This window comes from Lepisosteus platostomus, chromosome 2 (assembly GCF_059453375.1).
Source record: "Lepisosteus platostomus isolate fLepPlt1 chromosome 2, fLepPlt1.hap1, whole genome shotgun sequence".
NCBI lineage: Eukaryota > Metazoa > Chordata > Actinopteri > Semionotiformes > Lepisosteidae > Lepisosteus > Lepisosteus platostomus.
The window spans coordinates 29,073,011-29,089,366 of NC_142612.1; the positions used below are offsets into that span (position 1 = coordinate 29,073,011).

The 16,356-nt window shown below is 38.9% G+C and overlaps 1 protein-coding gene across 1 annotated transcript in view; it reads left to right on the plus strand.

Annotated features, from left to right (window-relative positions):
- Nucleotides 1–11,574, plus strand: part of LOC148676169 (ras-related protein Rap-2a) — a 41,832-nt gene extending 30,258 nt beyond the window's left edge. Inside the window, exon 2 of the mRNA XM_088604029.1 lies at nt 9,136–11,574. Within this exon, the coding sequence (XP_088460155.1) occupies nt 9,136–9,373 (238 nt within the window). The 3' untranslated portion in view covers nt 9,374–11,574. The remainder of the gene's footprint in view (nt 1–9,135) is intronic.
- The last annotated feature ends 4,782 nt before the right edge of the window (nt 11,575–16,356 follow it).

Genomic DNA, 16,356 nt, shown 5'->3' on the forward strand with positions numbered 1-16,356 from the left:
AATATTAGACAGCCTCCATTAATTTAGCTTGATGCTATTTCTAATTATTTAAATCGAGTTATTTCCAGAAATAAGTATGATTCTAATTATAGAAGTAAAATAAATTTAGTACATTAGTTAATAATGTTGTGATCTACTTTCCACAGTATTGTAAAATATATCATACTTCATTTTAGCCGGCAGCTTTAACCTACTGAAGCCTAAGTACTATGGATAATTTTAATATAGCCATACACCTGAATTGTAGAAGCCTTAAATACTGTTTTAGATGTTGTTGCCAATACTGGTTACAATCCTGACATGTTAACATTGGAATCTGAAGAGAATTGATTACTGCAGCTTAAAGGGATAGAAGGCAGTGGCCTGAATGGTTTAATATATAAAAAATGACAGATAGATTTAGGGAGAAAGAAGGCACTTTAGAAGAAGAAATGGAATACAATAAATTGCAATCATGCATAAAAAGTATTATAGAGCATATTAGAAAAACCAAGAGAAGCATTCCATGAAGGAAAATACTATCCATATATTTTAGGATATTTAGGTATTGAGGGTTCTAAGATTTTAGCTAGATATATTAATACCTACACTTTCATTCTTTAGTAATTTCCTTTTTTCTCCCACTGCTTGATTATCCTGCCCTGTAATTTCATAGAAGGAAAAAAAGTCATACCATTTTTGTACTTGATGACATCTGCAAGCAAGGTTTTGAGATTTCAATTAGGAATAATAATCTACTATCTGTTTTTCTTTCTGCGTGGCTAAATATTCCAAATTCCAATCCACGGGTTTAGTAGTGCTTCCACCCGGCTCTGTGTATGTTGTCCCATAGTCCTTCACAAATATACAGTACGAAGGTCATTACACTGCTCTGGAGAGAACATCCCCCAGAAATGGAATTCATTTTTTCAAAAGTTGATAGAATCATTCTCAAGAGCATTCAGAACCTGCACCACCCAAAAGTTACGTATTTCAGACTCAGACTAAGAGAGTAGTGCAGGGGAGAGTAGTGACATTGCATTGCTTGAAATCTCAGTCAGGCTTCACCTTTTTCTCCCCAGGAGCCTTTCACAGAGCTGTACGGTGCCAACACAGGAGCAGACTCTCCTGTGCCCGAGGTACACATGACAGCTGCAACTAGGTGAAAAAAATAAAGCAGGAAATGTTCCGACCATATTGACACTTACACTGTCATTTAGGACTTGATGGGTTGGTTTGACAGACCCTCAACTTTTTCCAAGTTGGTAGGTTATTTTGGATCTAGTAAATGTTAAACAATAGAGATTAAAAACAGATCATGTTTTAAAATAAATGTGGTACTAAATGGTATTACGATATAAGGAATAAATCATCTTAATTATTTATTGATTGTGAGTGCTCAAACCTAGAATGGACTGTGCAGCTATGTTGCTGTAGAGAGTGTTAACATAACCACTACATTTTCTATCATGCACCTGACTGAGCCATTATAAATAAAAAACATTAAAAGGATTCTTCCTTCCATCTGTTATTCAATTGCATTCATTTTACCCTCAAATTTATTTATCACATTAGCAGACCTAGCCTTCATTTCCTTTTTAAAATTGTAATTTTACTGTGTACCGCACCTTCCTCTCCAGTTTATTTACTTTTAATTGCGGCACACTGACTTGTACTGTAACCAGACATGACATCAGGCTTAAGCAATTTGTGATCTCTGATCACTTAACATCCATCTATTCACAAGTATTCACTGCTCACTGCCTCCACTCTTAAAATACTACTGCAAAAGATCAGTTACTAGTCCTGTCATTAAACACCAGGCACCTGTCTGTCTGCTTGAATATCAGTGGTAAATTTGGAGAACTGCATTGGGAATGCAGTCAGAATTAGCTCTGTTGCTGGCAGACAAGATATTGCCCAGAATTGTGAGTTGCTGATTTTGACATAGTCCTCTGCCGTGATGTCTTTCTTGTTTCTGGCAACATCATCCGTTTTCTTTTGGTCTTTTTTTTTTGTCTTCTGCACTCAGCCCCTTCCGGGGCCCTCTGTCACCTCCTGGGTGGCACACGGGTGAGGATCTGGAGGTGCCGCTCCACTCTGCCCCCTGCTGGGACTCAATCGCGGTTGCCCACAGACTCAGGGTCTCGCAGTGCCACCCCCACCCCCCCCCCACCCACGACAGACGCAAACTCTTCAAACTCTGCAATGCCGAAAGATGGGCCACTGGAGAATTCTGCAACATCTAGGTTTTCAAGGCAGGCATCATCACTTTCTGTAACATACCCAGTGCAAGTGAGTGCTGTTGTGCGCACGTAGCTAAAATGCATGTGCCAGACTCGGAAAACAATACTGCTCTCTTTGTATGTGTGTGAGTCGACACCCCTGTCTTCAGGATACGAGTGGAGGTGGTTTTCTCTGGTTTTCTATGAACTGCACATACTGTTTATAGCATTTAGTGAAATAAAAAGTTCTGAAAATAAAGTGGGAGAATCAACCTTTTTCCATTTTTGTAAACCGTAGAGTTACATACACTAAAGCAACTACAAGCTATCTTCATTTAGTTAGTAAATGATTCTATAAGCTATCTATCTTCATATAGAAAGTATACAGTCGGATGGCTCTTGTACATCTTTGTTCGAATATGAGGTGTAATGGCATGTTGCAATAATTGCTGTACAGCTACTTTGGAAAAGTTTGAAGTCCTCTGTGAGGTTGAGGAGATACTGTGTCAAAACCAGTGTTGGATTTTGGTTCTGAAAACAAAACTTGACCCTCTACATAAGCTTGAATATGAACACTTACAAATTATAGCATGCTTCTGGGTAAACTCGCATGTTCCTCTAAGGGCTGGTGGTGAAGCCTACATTTTTTTCAGATTCTTTGCTGTAAAATCTGTGGTTGTCGTGTATATTAGAGCAGGCATGTGCCTTTTATACAGAATTATACAGAATTGATAACCTTGTATTCTCCCACCCAATTGCTGAAGTCTGCGGTTTTCTCTACAGCAGTTTTTCTCGCAGCATTCAAGATCATTATGAGGCTGAGCTAAAAGTTTATCAAGGTAAGCGTTTTTATTTTTAGTTTAACTGTGCTTTTATTAACCTTCTGTAAAAATTTACCTAATGTCTCAGAATTTTAATAGTCCTCTAATAACCTTGATTCAGAAATGACAGCAGGTGCACCTGTTGTTATATTGTCAGACTTTGACATTATTTGAAAATGACACAAATGCCAATCTCTCTCATCCTAGCGTTAATACCGCATCAGCAGGGTCCGCTTGTCGGCACGCCCGTCTCCATTTGGTGGTTTGAACCAAATCTTTGAGCTGACGTTGCCATTAAATGCGACCGAGAATACTCCAACTGGTGCATCGCTACGCCTGCTGTCAGAGTGGGGGGAGGAGAACCAAGTAATGTAGCCAATTCATAGAGGGGGATTATTAGGAGGCATGGGAAATTTGGCCAGGACGCCGGGGTTACACCCATACTCTTTTTGAGAAACACCCTTGGAAACACCACAGATAGTCAGGACCTCGGTTTTACATCTCATCCGAAAGACGGCGCTTGTTTACAGTATAATGTCCCCGTCACTATACTGGGGCATTAGGACCCACATGGACCGCAGGGTGTCACTTCCAGCAGCAACCTTAGTTTTTCCCAGGAGGTCTCTCATCAAGGTACTGACCAGGCTCACACCTGCTTAGCTTCAGTGGGCTGCCAATTGTAAGTTGCAGGGTGACATGGCTGCTGGCTGCACGCAAATGCCAATGAACTATATTTTTCCTGACACCTACATTTACTAATGGAAATTGTTAAGTTTTATTTAGTACATTAGTCTAATCCAGTCGTTTCTTCAAGGGAAGATATGGTATCGGCTTCAACAGGATAGCTTGTATGTAGATGTAGAGGATACCACTCAGTAGCCTAGCTAAGCTCCTTCTAATCTTCTTCCTCCTGGGTGTGCGTCTTCCTATGTTGTGATCAAGGGTTTGTACTAAAGAAGTTCTCTTTTGCTTAGGTTTTCCACAGAAGGGAGAGGTTCTCTAATTATAAAGTGCATTAAAGTCTGTGCTTCTTGGGATCATCCACACAAGGATGCATAGAATCATAGAAACCACTGGCTTTCTGTTAAGAGACCTTGAGTTCTATTCCTAAAACATACCATAGGTTCAGAAATGTGTATTCTTTGATATATGTGTATTCTTTTGGTTAACTTTCTAGAATTTTCACACTCCTTGCTATTTCACAGATCAGACAGATTTCACAATTGAAGGAACGTGTTGCAAAAAGCCTAATTAACAAGTCTTAATTACTTCTAGGGTTTTTAACAACATCAAAGGTATTCTCCTCCTACAGTCTTAGTTCATTTTTTTGTGTGCTGCTGGCATGTTTAACCTGTGTCTCCTGCTCACGATTATTCAAGAGCCATGCAAAAACAGGTGAACCTGGAATTGAAATTGCAGAACCAATTTCAAGCACTGCCGTCTGTCTTTCAGTGCTCTTCCATTGCGGGTGTTAATTACCCAGCCAGCCTTTGTGGGTGGCCACTGAGAGACAAGAAGAATGCGTGTCCTCTTTGGATGGGCCTGCTTGCACAGAGCGAGCCATTATTGCCAATTCACTAATTAGACAGCACCCATGAGCATATTAGGCCCATTCCACTTTGTCCTATGAGCTCAGGTGAATAATGACAGGGTTGTAACCATCTGGGTTGAAGTACAGGTACTCTATTGGACAGCAAAAGCACTGTGTGACACGTGAGACATTGGCAGAACAGCCACACCTGGATGCCATCTGGATTTTGTTAAAGTCAAATTTTGCTGGCTGAGGGGGGTAGGCTGTAAAGGAGTTCCTTACCAGAAGGAGACAGTTCAAAGAACACAGAATTAGGTTAATGATCTCCATGTTAATTTTTAATGCAGAATTAGACTGGCAATAATTCCAGGGTCCTGAAAGAGTGCTGCACATTCACATGCTGTCTTGGAGTTTTGTTACTTAGCACTTTAGTTTGTAGTTTTGAAAACCTTTGAAAGGTAGGGATGCGATTCTGTGTCCATTTTAGATTATCCTGTGGTGTGATGGGTAAACAGCTAGTTTTGATGCATGATGGAAAATGAGAACCAATCCATATTTCTTTCAGGGAGCTTGGAGAAACTTGTCCTCGGTGCTTGCATTTTCAGCTGGGTGCAATTTCATTGAAACTTTGGAGTGCTTTATGCAAATAGGGCATGATTATGGCTGCACCACTATAAAGTTTTTCTAACATTAAGAGCAATATAGATTAGATATATGAGCCTGACATAGATGTCTTGCAAGTATGACTTTGTTTGATAAAATTAGTGTTGTGAAAGTGGAATTGATTTTTAAAAGTAATTCACATTGGAATTAAATCTCGGAATATGAATTAAGTATTAAATAGGCCTCACTACTGCAGTCAGCCTTATTTATTCTTTCCTTGTTTTTTGAAACACTCAGTCATATCAGCTTTTAATCGGTCTTCATAACTCCTGCATTTTCCTTTACCTAAGGACGTGAAATCACTGTTTTCTAAAAGTGTGGTTTCATGTCAGATCTTCCTCAATCTCTCTGGTTTGTAGTCTTTTATTCTTCGATATATCTTTTTTAAAATTTCTTCATTAGTTCTGTACAATGCTTGTATTCTCACAGTGATAACTCCAATATACCAGCTGTATATTGATAATGTGACAATTGTAGTTGGGGTGCAATGGTTAGAATTGCGGTCTGGCAGCGCTGGGGAACTGGGTTCAATTCCTGGAGTACTATCTGTGTGGAGTATATATGTTCTCCCCTTATTTATGTGGGTTTCCTTCCACAGTCCAAAGACATAGTAGTAGGTTAATGACTCTGTATTACAAAACAGAAAATGGATGGATGCACATAGTTTTAAAGTAATTTTTCTGAACTATTCGCGAGTCTTAGTTTTGACCTCTGCTTTATGTAGTGTGTGCATAAGCAGATTGGAAAGGCATTGAATAATACTAGAATTAGCTTGGGCAAAAGTCAATTACGGCATGCACATCCTGCTATTGTATACCTCTCTGAGGCTGCGTTATACACTTCATGGGCCTGGTAAAGTGTTAAAAGAATCACTAAAATCATTTTAGTATCAGGAAATCTGAGTTCTTTGTCTTATATTTCTTATATAATGCTAGTGTGATTAAAGTCTTACATTTTAAAGTTCTGGAACTAGAGCAAGACAAGGTTGGAAAAAAATAACATTGCTTGTCTTTAATAACAGCCTGAGTATTTCCCTAACGACATACAGTAGGGATGAAATAGTATTCCAAGTGAAATACACTGTAGTTTCTATAAATGTTCAGGAGCAGGTACGGTAATCAAAGATATTATTTTATTTGAATCCTTTCAGTTCTTTGGTTACAACAGAAATACCAAATGTGCACATGTTGTTCACACTATGTAACGAAAGAGTTCTTTCAGGGCCCTATGCAGATGACATGATCCGGGGTGGAGTGAGGAAAACACAGGGAAAAAGGCATACAGGAGTCGGGAATGAAAACAGGGGGCGTGTCCAAAGTGCACAGGCGTTCAGGGGGGTGAGTCCGGGGCAAACAATACAAAACAGAGCCCAATGGGAAATCCAAGAAAAGGGCAAAAGGTCCAAAGCCGGGCGGTCCATCCGAGGCTGACAATTAAAAACCAGAGCCGTGTCGGGACCGGCAGGAGAAACGGGAACTTAAAACCATAACGGAGCCAGGCGCATTCCAGGTCCCGGGCTCGGATGATGCGGGAATCAATGCAGAGCCCCGAACTGAGTGGGCATCTGGCTTTTAAGGTGGGCTGGAAGGAGGCTGAAACAGGGGGCAGGTGCACAAAATCAAGTGAAAGAGCCGGAGCGCCCTTAAGGGGGAGGGACTACAATCATGACACACTACCAGTATTTTAGTACCAGTATTTATAATGTACGAATAATGGCTTCTGGGAAATCTGATTAGGAAACTAACACTTTAATGAATTATTTCATTTACAGCTGTAGTCTGTGTTCAGAGAGTGGTTTGTTTTAAGCCTGTGCAACATACTTCAGTTCAAGGACTAGGAAGAATTCAAGAGTGACAAAGGTTGGTTACAGGTTTTCCCTGTGTGATAAACTCTAAAGTATCCTACTTTGCATCATCCCAGTTTTAACTTGTGGCCAGATTAATACTGGAGAAGATCACAGTAGTTAGGGAAGGACCAGAAGCTAAATAATAGTTTTGGATGAGTTTCTCAGAATTATACTGTACAGTACATCCAACATCTTTTAACTACACTGCAGTAAGAACCTGTTACTGTTATTTTTGTGTGCTTCGGAAGCACTTAAGTTAAGAAGTCAGTATCTTATCAATCTTTTCATGTGGTGCTCTTTGATTTTCTAATTATAAGGAACAGCTTCCTAAATTTGTTCCACATTTTCTATGTCCTTGTAAACTTCAGCAGATTTTCTAAAAAATTAAAAAAAGAAAATTTGCTCCATTGGACGATTAAATTGACAGTAATAATATGAGGACAGCATTTTGCTCCGGTGCCAGGAGGCACTTGGATCACTGTTTTATCAAAGGATAAGCTTATGATTGTTGTTTTCCTGCTTTGCAAGCATTTTCTTTAATTGATAGTATATTGAAATAGTTTAGAATAGCACCCCCAGATTCAAGATAGGATGGGAATATTAAGTACAATGTTTTGGCTAGGTCGTAGGCTTATGTTTTGAAGTTGTTTTTGATAAAATCTTAGGGTTCTCTTTATACAGCAAGTAATCAGTACCTGGTGTGTCCCACAACATCTGAAACATAAGCAAGCAGATGACACAGTATATAGTGAGAGAGATGCTCCAGCTGGACCACAAAGATGTTCCTCTGTTTGATTTGTAAAGCAGCTGATGGGTCAGATCAGTGAGTAAAATGTTATTGGGCAATGGTTAGCATTGGTGCTCAGGGTTAGTCCCATAGGTGCATGATTGGGTTAGATTGAATATTAGAAGGAGACATAACACAATACTTAATATTTTAAAAGGAAATGATGAAGTCAAAACAGAACACTACTTCTTTGGTGCCAATAGTCAAATATGTCCTATAATGTTGTGCTGAAACAGGTCAATTGGTTTTCATTATGTAATTAACACGTTACTGTAAGGTTCAAATGTGCTTTGGTATAGTTTCCTGTGATCTATCAGTCTGATTATCAATGTAGTTCTAAAACATGTTTTTATGTTTTAAGATTTTCGTGGTAGCATAGAGTACTGCTTAATGTTTAGCCTTTTTTTTCAGCAAAAATCTTTACCTCTACCTACATCTGCTTTAAAAGATTGTTGGAATTAGTTTTCCTCACTGTTATTCAGAGACTGTAGCAGTATAGCATAGCGGACACGATTATAGTTCCCCCGTGTCAGAAGAAAATGAAATTTTCATGTACTGTGCCAAGCATGATTTTCCACATGTTTCTTTGAAGATGCAGAATTGTTCCTGCTCGAGAGCAACATGCAGATATTTAACATTTGTTACCCACCTGGGCTGTGTTGATAATGAAAATTCTGGCGTTTTAATGAAAATAAAATATTTTTTAATACTGTAGTTGTCTTTAAGGACTGAAAAGCATGCAAAATGTGATCTTGTGACATCCGGACACTTAAGTGGAAAAAGCTAATGTGCTCATGACATGCAAGCAGGCACACAGTTCAAGAAAACAGATAAGACCTGCATTCCACAGCAGTTATTACACATTTTAAGATTTCACTATCTGCTTTGACTTGCAAATTGTACAGCGAGATTTGAAAGGCATTAAATTTAAAGGCAATAAACGTTTGTTACATTTACTCTAATGTCTGTAGAATTTCCTGCACCTATTATGAGTTGCTCATGAGATCTGAGTGAAACTTCTATGTCTTGGGAATTCTATTCCTTTGGGGGAGACCCTACATTTGGACAGAAAATGAAGTCTCATTTTTGTAATCTCAATCATTTCAGATTATGCACTAGAAGAGAATTGTGTCCTAGAAATGAGAGTCATGTCAATCACATCAACTCTGGACGTGATGGGTGTAACTCTGGACCTGATGGGTGTGTCTCCGGACCTGATGAGTGCGACAGTGGACGTGATGGGTGTGACTCTGAATATGACAGTGTTACTGTGTCATTGGCAGGTATGAGAAGGTGCCCGTGATCCTGGTGGGGAACAAGGTGGACTTGGAAAGCGAGAGGGAAGTGTCCTCAGGAGAGGGCCAGGCGCTGGCAGAGGAGTGGGGCTGCCCATTCATGGAGACCTCAGCCAAGAGCAAAACGATGGTGGACGAACTGTTTGCCGAGATCGTGCGGCAGATGGACTATGCCGCCCAGCCGGATAAGGATGACCCCTGCTGTTCATCTTGCAATATACAATAATGGAAGAAAAACTTAGAAAAAAACAAAAGTGAGAAACACAAGGTAAATTGTGTGTCTGGGGGGGTGTCTGTTACATGTAACCAGTCTTAAAATGGGGACGATAACAATACTTAATTAAAAGTGAATCACAAAGAACCGCAGCAGAAGGAATGCCTAACAATGGATAAACTGTGCTTGTCTTTCATCTTTTCATCTCAAAGTGCAGCACAAAGCACTTAGGAGATCTGCAGGAATTCTGAGGACGAGTTGATTGTGCACGATTGTAGAGCAGGTTGTTGCTTTTTATTCTGCAGTTTGACTTAATTTTCTTTGTTTTTATTTTTAAGAGCAGTTTTGTGCGCCACAGCCAGTCTGAACCTTTTCTTTTGTTTTAGTTGAAGAGTGGTAGTGGTGCCCACATGGTGTTCATCTTCACTATGGCAGAGAAGCCAAGTTCTCCCGAGCAGTGTGGAGAAGGAAAAGATTTATCCCTAAGATCCACGTTTAAACATTGATGAGAAATTGATTTTTTGTACCAGATTTCTCTGCGCAGGAAGGGAGAAGCCACTTAACACTCTGAAAGGCTTTTTAGTTGTCGCAAAAAAGGAGCACCTAAGGCCAACACAAAAAGCCTTGTTTTTGTTTTTGAAGAATCAGGCACCCATGGATGACTGTTTCCATTGTATGGCTGGCAGCTTGCAGGACTGTGAAAGCTGTTTTATCTGTATTTTTTTAATTCTCAGAGATCATAAACAAGTGCGTTGTTTACACAGTAAGAAGTAGGTTTAATGTTTGCACCACTCAATTTTGGAAAGAGACCGCACAAAAGTGAAGTGTTTTGTCAACTCGGCAATCACTCGTTACAGCTGAGCGGTTTTTCGAATCTTGCCAGCACAATGTTCATCGTGCAAAACACATGATGAAGAACAGTATTTCTACGTCTCTTAGGGGAGGGCTGCCTTCTAGCATGGTTACATTCATAATCGGAGCAGCAGGAATGATGGGGAGGGTGTGCTTCAGTTCTTTTCAGTACTCTCCCAGTATAAATGTGGAAGAAATCATTTAAGGACAAGCCATGGTTTTCATTACTGTCTTTATGCAACACAAAGGTTTTATCAGATCCCATTCCTCTTTGTCTACATGATAATATTAATAATTATGTTGGTTATAATAGTAACAATAATAAAATTAAACATAGCTGCAAATCTCTGTAAATAGTTTGGAAGGTGCTAGCTCTTCTGAAGACACTGTTCAGTACTCTGTAGTGGAATTGTCAACAGTATGCATGGCTAGATAATGACAAAAGGACTTCATTCTTAGAGGTTATAAATGATCAAGTCTGCAAACAGAACGCACTTAGTCCTGGATAAGACCTCAGGAATTGAAGGCTGTATGAACAACACTTCTGTGTTGCCATGGAAGAAAAGGCCTACCTTATTACCATTTTCATTGTTTACTTTATATTTTCTCTGTGGACATTTACTCTTTTCCCCCTTTCTCCTTGCTGAGGAATTGTAACACTGTTAAGCACCAACACAATAACGATTGTTTCTACACTACAGTGCTGCTGTTTTTAACCAGTCTTACTGTTCTATTGTTAAAAAATAGCAGCATTGTTTCTGAGGCACAGTTTTTCTTTCCACTTTTTATGGGGAAAGGGCTAAATGTTAAAGAAATGTGAAGGAATTCATACAAAATGTATTTCTTTGCTTCCTTGAGCCATTTATAATGCTAAGCCACAGCGCGAACACTGTAGTTTTGTGAAAATAAAAAAAATACTAACAGGAGCCTTTCTTTGGTGGCTGAATTAAGTTGTACGACTAAGAATACAGGTAATTTTTCTCTGTTCTTTTTTTTTTTGTTTCCCATCTTGGATTTTCTTGGCTCTGTTCATTGAAGAACCTTTTCTGCAACTCTGTCACAACAGAGAAAAATACAAGGCAGTTGTAACTTGGGACCAAGTGCTTTCTTTGCTTCCATTCCTGGATCCAGATCCTAGGAAACTGCACACATCCAATGTGAAATGCAGTCCATCAGCATTCATTTTCTACCTTGGACATTTTTTTGTTTTTGTTTTCCACTCTGTATGACTAAGAAGAAAAGTTCGATGCCAAAATAAAATAATTCCGTTCCCAATGTGAAGGACAAATAGCAGTGGTATCAAAAGACTGAAGTAATACTAATGATAATGCTGATAATAATAAAACAAACTGAGAGCCAAACGTGGTCTGTCTGATTTGTCTTCATAAGCAATGTTCTGTGGTAGGACGTCAAGTACATGAGAAATTCCAAATATTTGGTCTTTTTTTTTTCATTGTTTATTTCTGGTTTAGAGCTGCAAAAGATGCAAATGTTTTAAAGCAGTGAACCTACAGTTCTGTAACTTATCTCTAGCGGAGGCCTTCCATGATGGTTGAACAACTTCTGTGATGAAGAGAGTGTGTTGCTTCACTGTCCCCTTTTTTAAAACACCTGTGGTTTTAAACTGTTCCATACAATTTTCAAATATTTCCTTGAGCTCCATAACAAAACTTAGAAAATGTAACAAAGTCACAGTAATTATCTGCAAAATGCCCATCTTTTTAGGAGCAGATGTTAGTGGGGCGTAGGTAGTGCTCACCCTTCAGTCTGTGTGGGTCCTAATGTGATGGGGAGACTATATTTAAAAATATAAAAAGGCCCCATCTTTTGAATGAAATGTAAAACCAAGGCCCTGATGCTCTTTGGTCATTAAAAATCCTGGTGTCCTGGCCAAATTTATTCCTGGCCTTTACCAATCATGGCCTCATAATAATTCCTATCTATGAATTGGCTTCATTTCTCTGCTCTCCTCACCATTACCTGTAAATTGCTTTGAGTGGAACATCCAGAAAAGCACCATATAAGCTACTGTACAGTATATAATATACCATTAAAAATTTCATTGTTTTGAGCTCCATAACCAACACATCTTACCAGCTCATGATACTAATTTTCAAAGGAACTTATGTCTGACAAGAAGTGCATCTACAGTATGCTGCCAGTTTTCAATAAATATTTCGCTGTAGACAGGTTGCCATCAATCACATGTAAAGTTCTGTTACAACATAACACTTCCCCAAAGACCATCATGCTTGGGCATTTCCATCTTTTGGTCTCTTGTACACAATTATCATTTAGTTCTGCCCAACTGCTCCACAGTCACTGACACTCATCAGGACTGCCTTGATTCATAGCTAAAGAGGCCATTGCTAGTGGCTCCACCTGCAGATTTCCTCACAGTTTACCTCTTTTTGATGCATTGATGAGCACTGGGTATTTTTAGTTACCTCATCATAGCTGGGCTCCTTGCTGGTAGGTTTTTGAGACCTATTGTTTCTCATGCCGTTGACATAGCAAAAAGAAAATTATCCCACAGATGACTCATAATGATGTGTTGATCTTGGTGACCGGTCATGACTCATGATGTCCCAGATCATTGTCAGATTCTGCTGGCAATAATATTCTGCCATGTTAGAAATTGCTGGCTATGAACAGCCCATATGGTACGTGACAGTGCACTGGCTTTGAACAGCTTTCAGGCTTGAAACGTTCTCTCAAATGGGAGAATTGGGAGAAGGGCAAAATTGATGCTCTTAAAACAAAATCACTCAAGTACATCATGGTCAATGACAAATCATCTATTAATCAAAATAATGCCCAAACATTTGCTAAATATTTAAATCCATTCACAGAATATCTTGCTAAATATACATGCATAGAGTAACACATTTCTTTTGATGCGCAATACATTATTATAATCATGTCCAGACAAGACATTGCAGAGCATTTAATTCAATTTGGAGTTTAATCAAATTCACATATGGTAGTCATCAATAGATGAGTATGGAAATTGTCTTGTTAAAAATTGAAACTTGCCAGAGAAGAGCACTTGAATATTATATTCTGCCTCAGGATTCTAGACAATGAAATCTCTTATTCTTATATGCAAAATATAGTCAAGTTGAACCATTGTGAATACTTCCATTTAGATCACATTATTAACCATTCTGCAAATGTGGAGTGGCTTTGGACTGTTATATACTTTGGATTTCTCCCTAAACCGAAAAGCAATCAGAGAACTTAATAAAATGTAATAAATAGAGGTCACACGGCTCAATTAGGCCATTTGGTAGACAATAGCTAATTGATCCAAGGATCTCATCCAGCCTTTTCTTGAAAGAAGCCAGGGTATCCGTTTCAGTAAGTTTGTTCCATACTCCCACAACCCAAAACTTGGACCTGTTCAGCAGTTGCATATTTCATACCTAATATTAGGCTTTTCATTGGATGGGCACAAGGAGCTTCTGGGAAATAGAAAACCCACCATCTGGTGACAGATTTATAATTTAAATTATAATTTATAAGTCAGAACCTCGCATCAGTCCAGAATGAGGTGTGTCAGAGAAATAGACCTATCAGTCATGTATTGTCATGCAGTTTTAGAAATGTTTTTTTCATCTTAAGTGTGTTTTATTGAGAGACTTCCTCGATGTCCATTATGTCTTTAATTGCCAGTGGACCAGGAGCTGGGGCATCTAAAACTGTTAATGGCCTCAGGTTTTCTGAAGGATAGTTTTTTTTTATTTCCTCACTATATGAATCTGTTAAAGAAGAGGTAGAACTACTAATCGGTAATGAGAATATGATTTACCATTTGAAGAGGGTCGATCAATTTTTTTAAATGTGTATTTTATATTTGTGTGCCATTTTCAGATTTACATTTAGATCATGGCACACACAGGTAAAAATATGATTTGTTTAAAAAAAACACCATTTACTATGATGTTGTATTCTTATATTTAGTACTAAGTTATTCTAGAAACCAATACATGTTAAAAGAGTGTAGATATACAGTATGCAAAATGAAAGACTTCTTAACACACCTTCTGTATGGAGCATGTTCTCTGCCTGTTTGTATTGGTTTTCTCTGGGTGACCCCGTTTCCTCCCACCTCCCAAAGACACGCTTGCTAAATTACTGTGTAACTGGTGTTTCTAGGTTATCGCTGTATGCTTGCTTGTGTGTCTGAGAGTGTCCTGCAAAGATTTGCCATCTCCTCCAGGCTGCAGTCCTGTCTTGCCCTCTATGCTTCTAGGAAGGGCTCTGCATTATCATGACTTTCACCAGGAATAAGCGACTTTCTTGTAAAGGATAAATTAAACTGAAGTTTTGAAGTTACTCTATCTTTATAATACATTTTATTAATAAGTGGTTATCAAAAACTCACAGGGCACACAACGTACAACAGTACACTTGTATTGCGCATAACTGGGGGAAAAAAAGATCAGTAAATTGATCTTGTAAAACGAAATCAGAAATTAGATACTAAAGCAAGAACTTTAGTTGTTTTTTAAGTCTTTAAGCAAGTGTTCTGTATGTCAACAGTTGCAGAGTTTCTGGTGGACTTTGTCAGTGAGTTCCAGAGACATGGTGCTGCATGTGAGAGGCTCTATTGGCCATTGTGTGGAGCGTGGAGGAGTAGTAAGGCTTCTGCAAGGGCAATATCAGATTTAGAACACTCAGGATTTACAAATCAGCTTCTGGTTTCTGAAAAGAAGTCAACCAGTGAAGAAAGGACCAGTAACCCACAGATAACTTTCCACTGTTCTCCATTAGAGTGCTGCGATTGACAATATCAAATCCTTCCATCCATTTTCAAACCACGTTATCCAATACAGGACTGTGGGAGAGTCAGAGCCCATCAGGCACAAGGCATGATACACCCTGGACAGAATGCCAGTCCATCGAAAGGCACAGGCAGACACAAATGACACACAAACTCAGACCAGCACCTATTAGCCTACCAGTATATCTTTGGACTGTGGGAGGAAACTCACATAAAGATGGGGAGACCACACAGGGTTCCAGCTCTGCAAAGCAGCAATGCTAATCATTGTGCCGCCGTGCTGTCTGACAGTATCAAATGCTGAACCTAAAGCCAGAGGGAGAAGAATGTTAAGTGACCCAGAGTCATGTGTCTATGTGGACATAAGTTGTAAACACAATGATGAATATACATGTTCAAGAAATATAGATGGTGGGTTTCTTCTACTTTTCACTTTCACAGTTTTATTAACCAAGATGTCACCATTGTGAGATTATTTCAGTATGTCTGCAAGTTTCAATATTAGCTTTAATAGCTTCCATCATGCAAATTAAGTTAAATGCTCACATTGACAAAACAAAGTGATGCCTCGACAACTTGATGCTAAAATACTGTATGTGTAATAGGGATATAACAGGGATGTGTGTAAGGCTTTGGAAATTGTTAGGGTTTTTTTTTATTACTATTTAATTTTTATGGTGGAATAGTCTTGTTTCTACTTAAGCCACAGGCTCTGGAGAAGCTTGTACTCTCAGTTGACTGTAAAGCTGTTTCAGTCATCTTAATATACTATAGCCTGGAACACTGAAGCTCATTGATACTCTTTACTGACTGGTTATTTCATGCTTGGTTATCTTGGTACACATTAACAATCAACTCACCATTGCTAAAAGACTTGGTTTCCTTTACTTTTAAAGACATTTATTCTGTGGAGCCCATGCATTTTCTGTTGACCTGAAGCAACTCCAGATGTATTGACCCTATATAGCCTGCTGCCAGTAGCTACCATGGATCGAATGTCTGTACAGTAGAAATAAATCATGTGTGCATTTCTTGAGCTGACAGGATGTGGTGAGAGCAGTATATTACGCTGGTCAACACACAATAGATGACAAAGGGCTGACAGAGAGAAGTCTTAAAAACCCTTCAGTGTTAGGATATAACTTCTCTCCCCTTGCTAAACCAGCCAGTATTAGAGTGAATCCATAGATGAAACTGTCTAAGGCATTCCCAATGCAGGATTGTGAATTAAGGTTTTAAAGGCACGTCCGTTCCTGAAAAAGGATGCCTCTATTTCTATTTAAATAAAAAATAAATAGTTTATAGACCAATAGAATCTAAAGTAAAAATATATACTGATTTTAGTGTATTTTAGTAT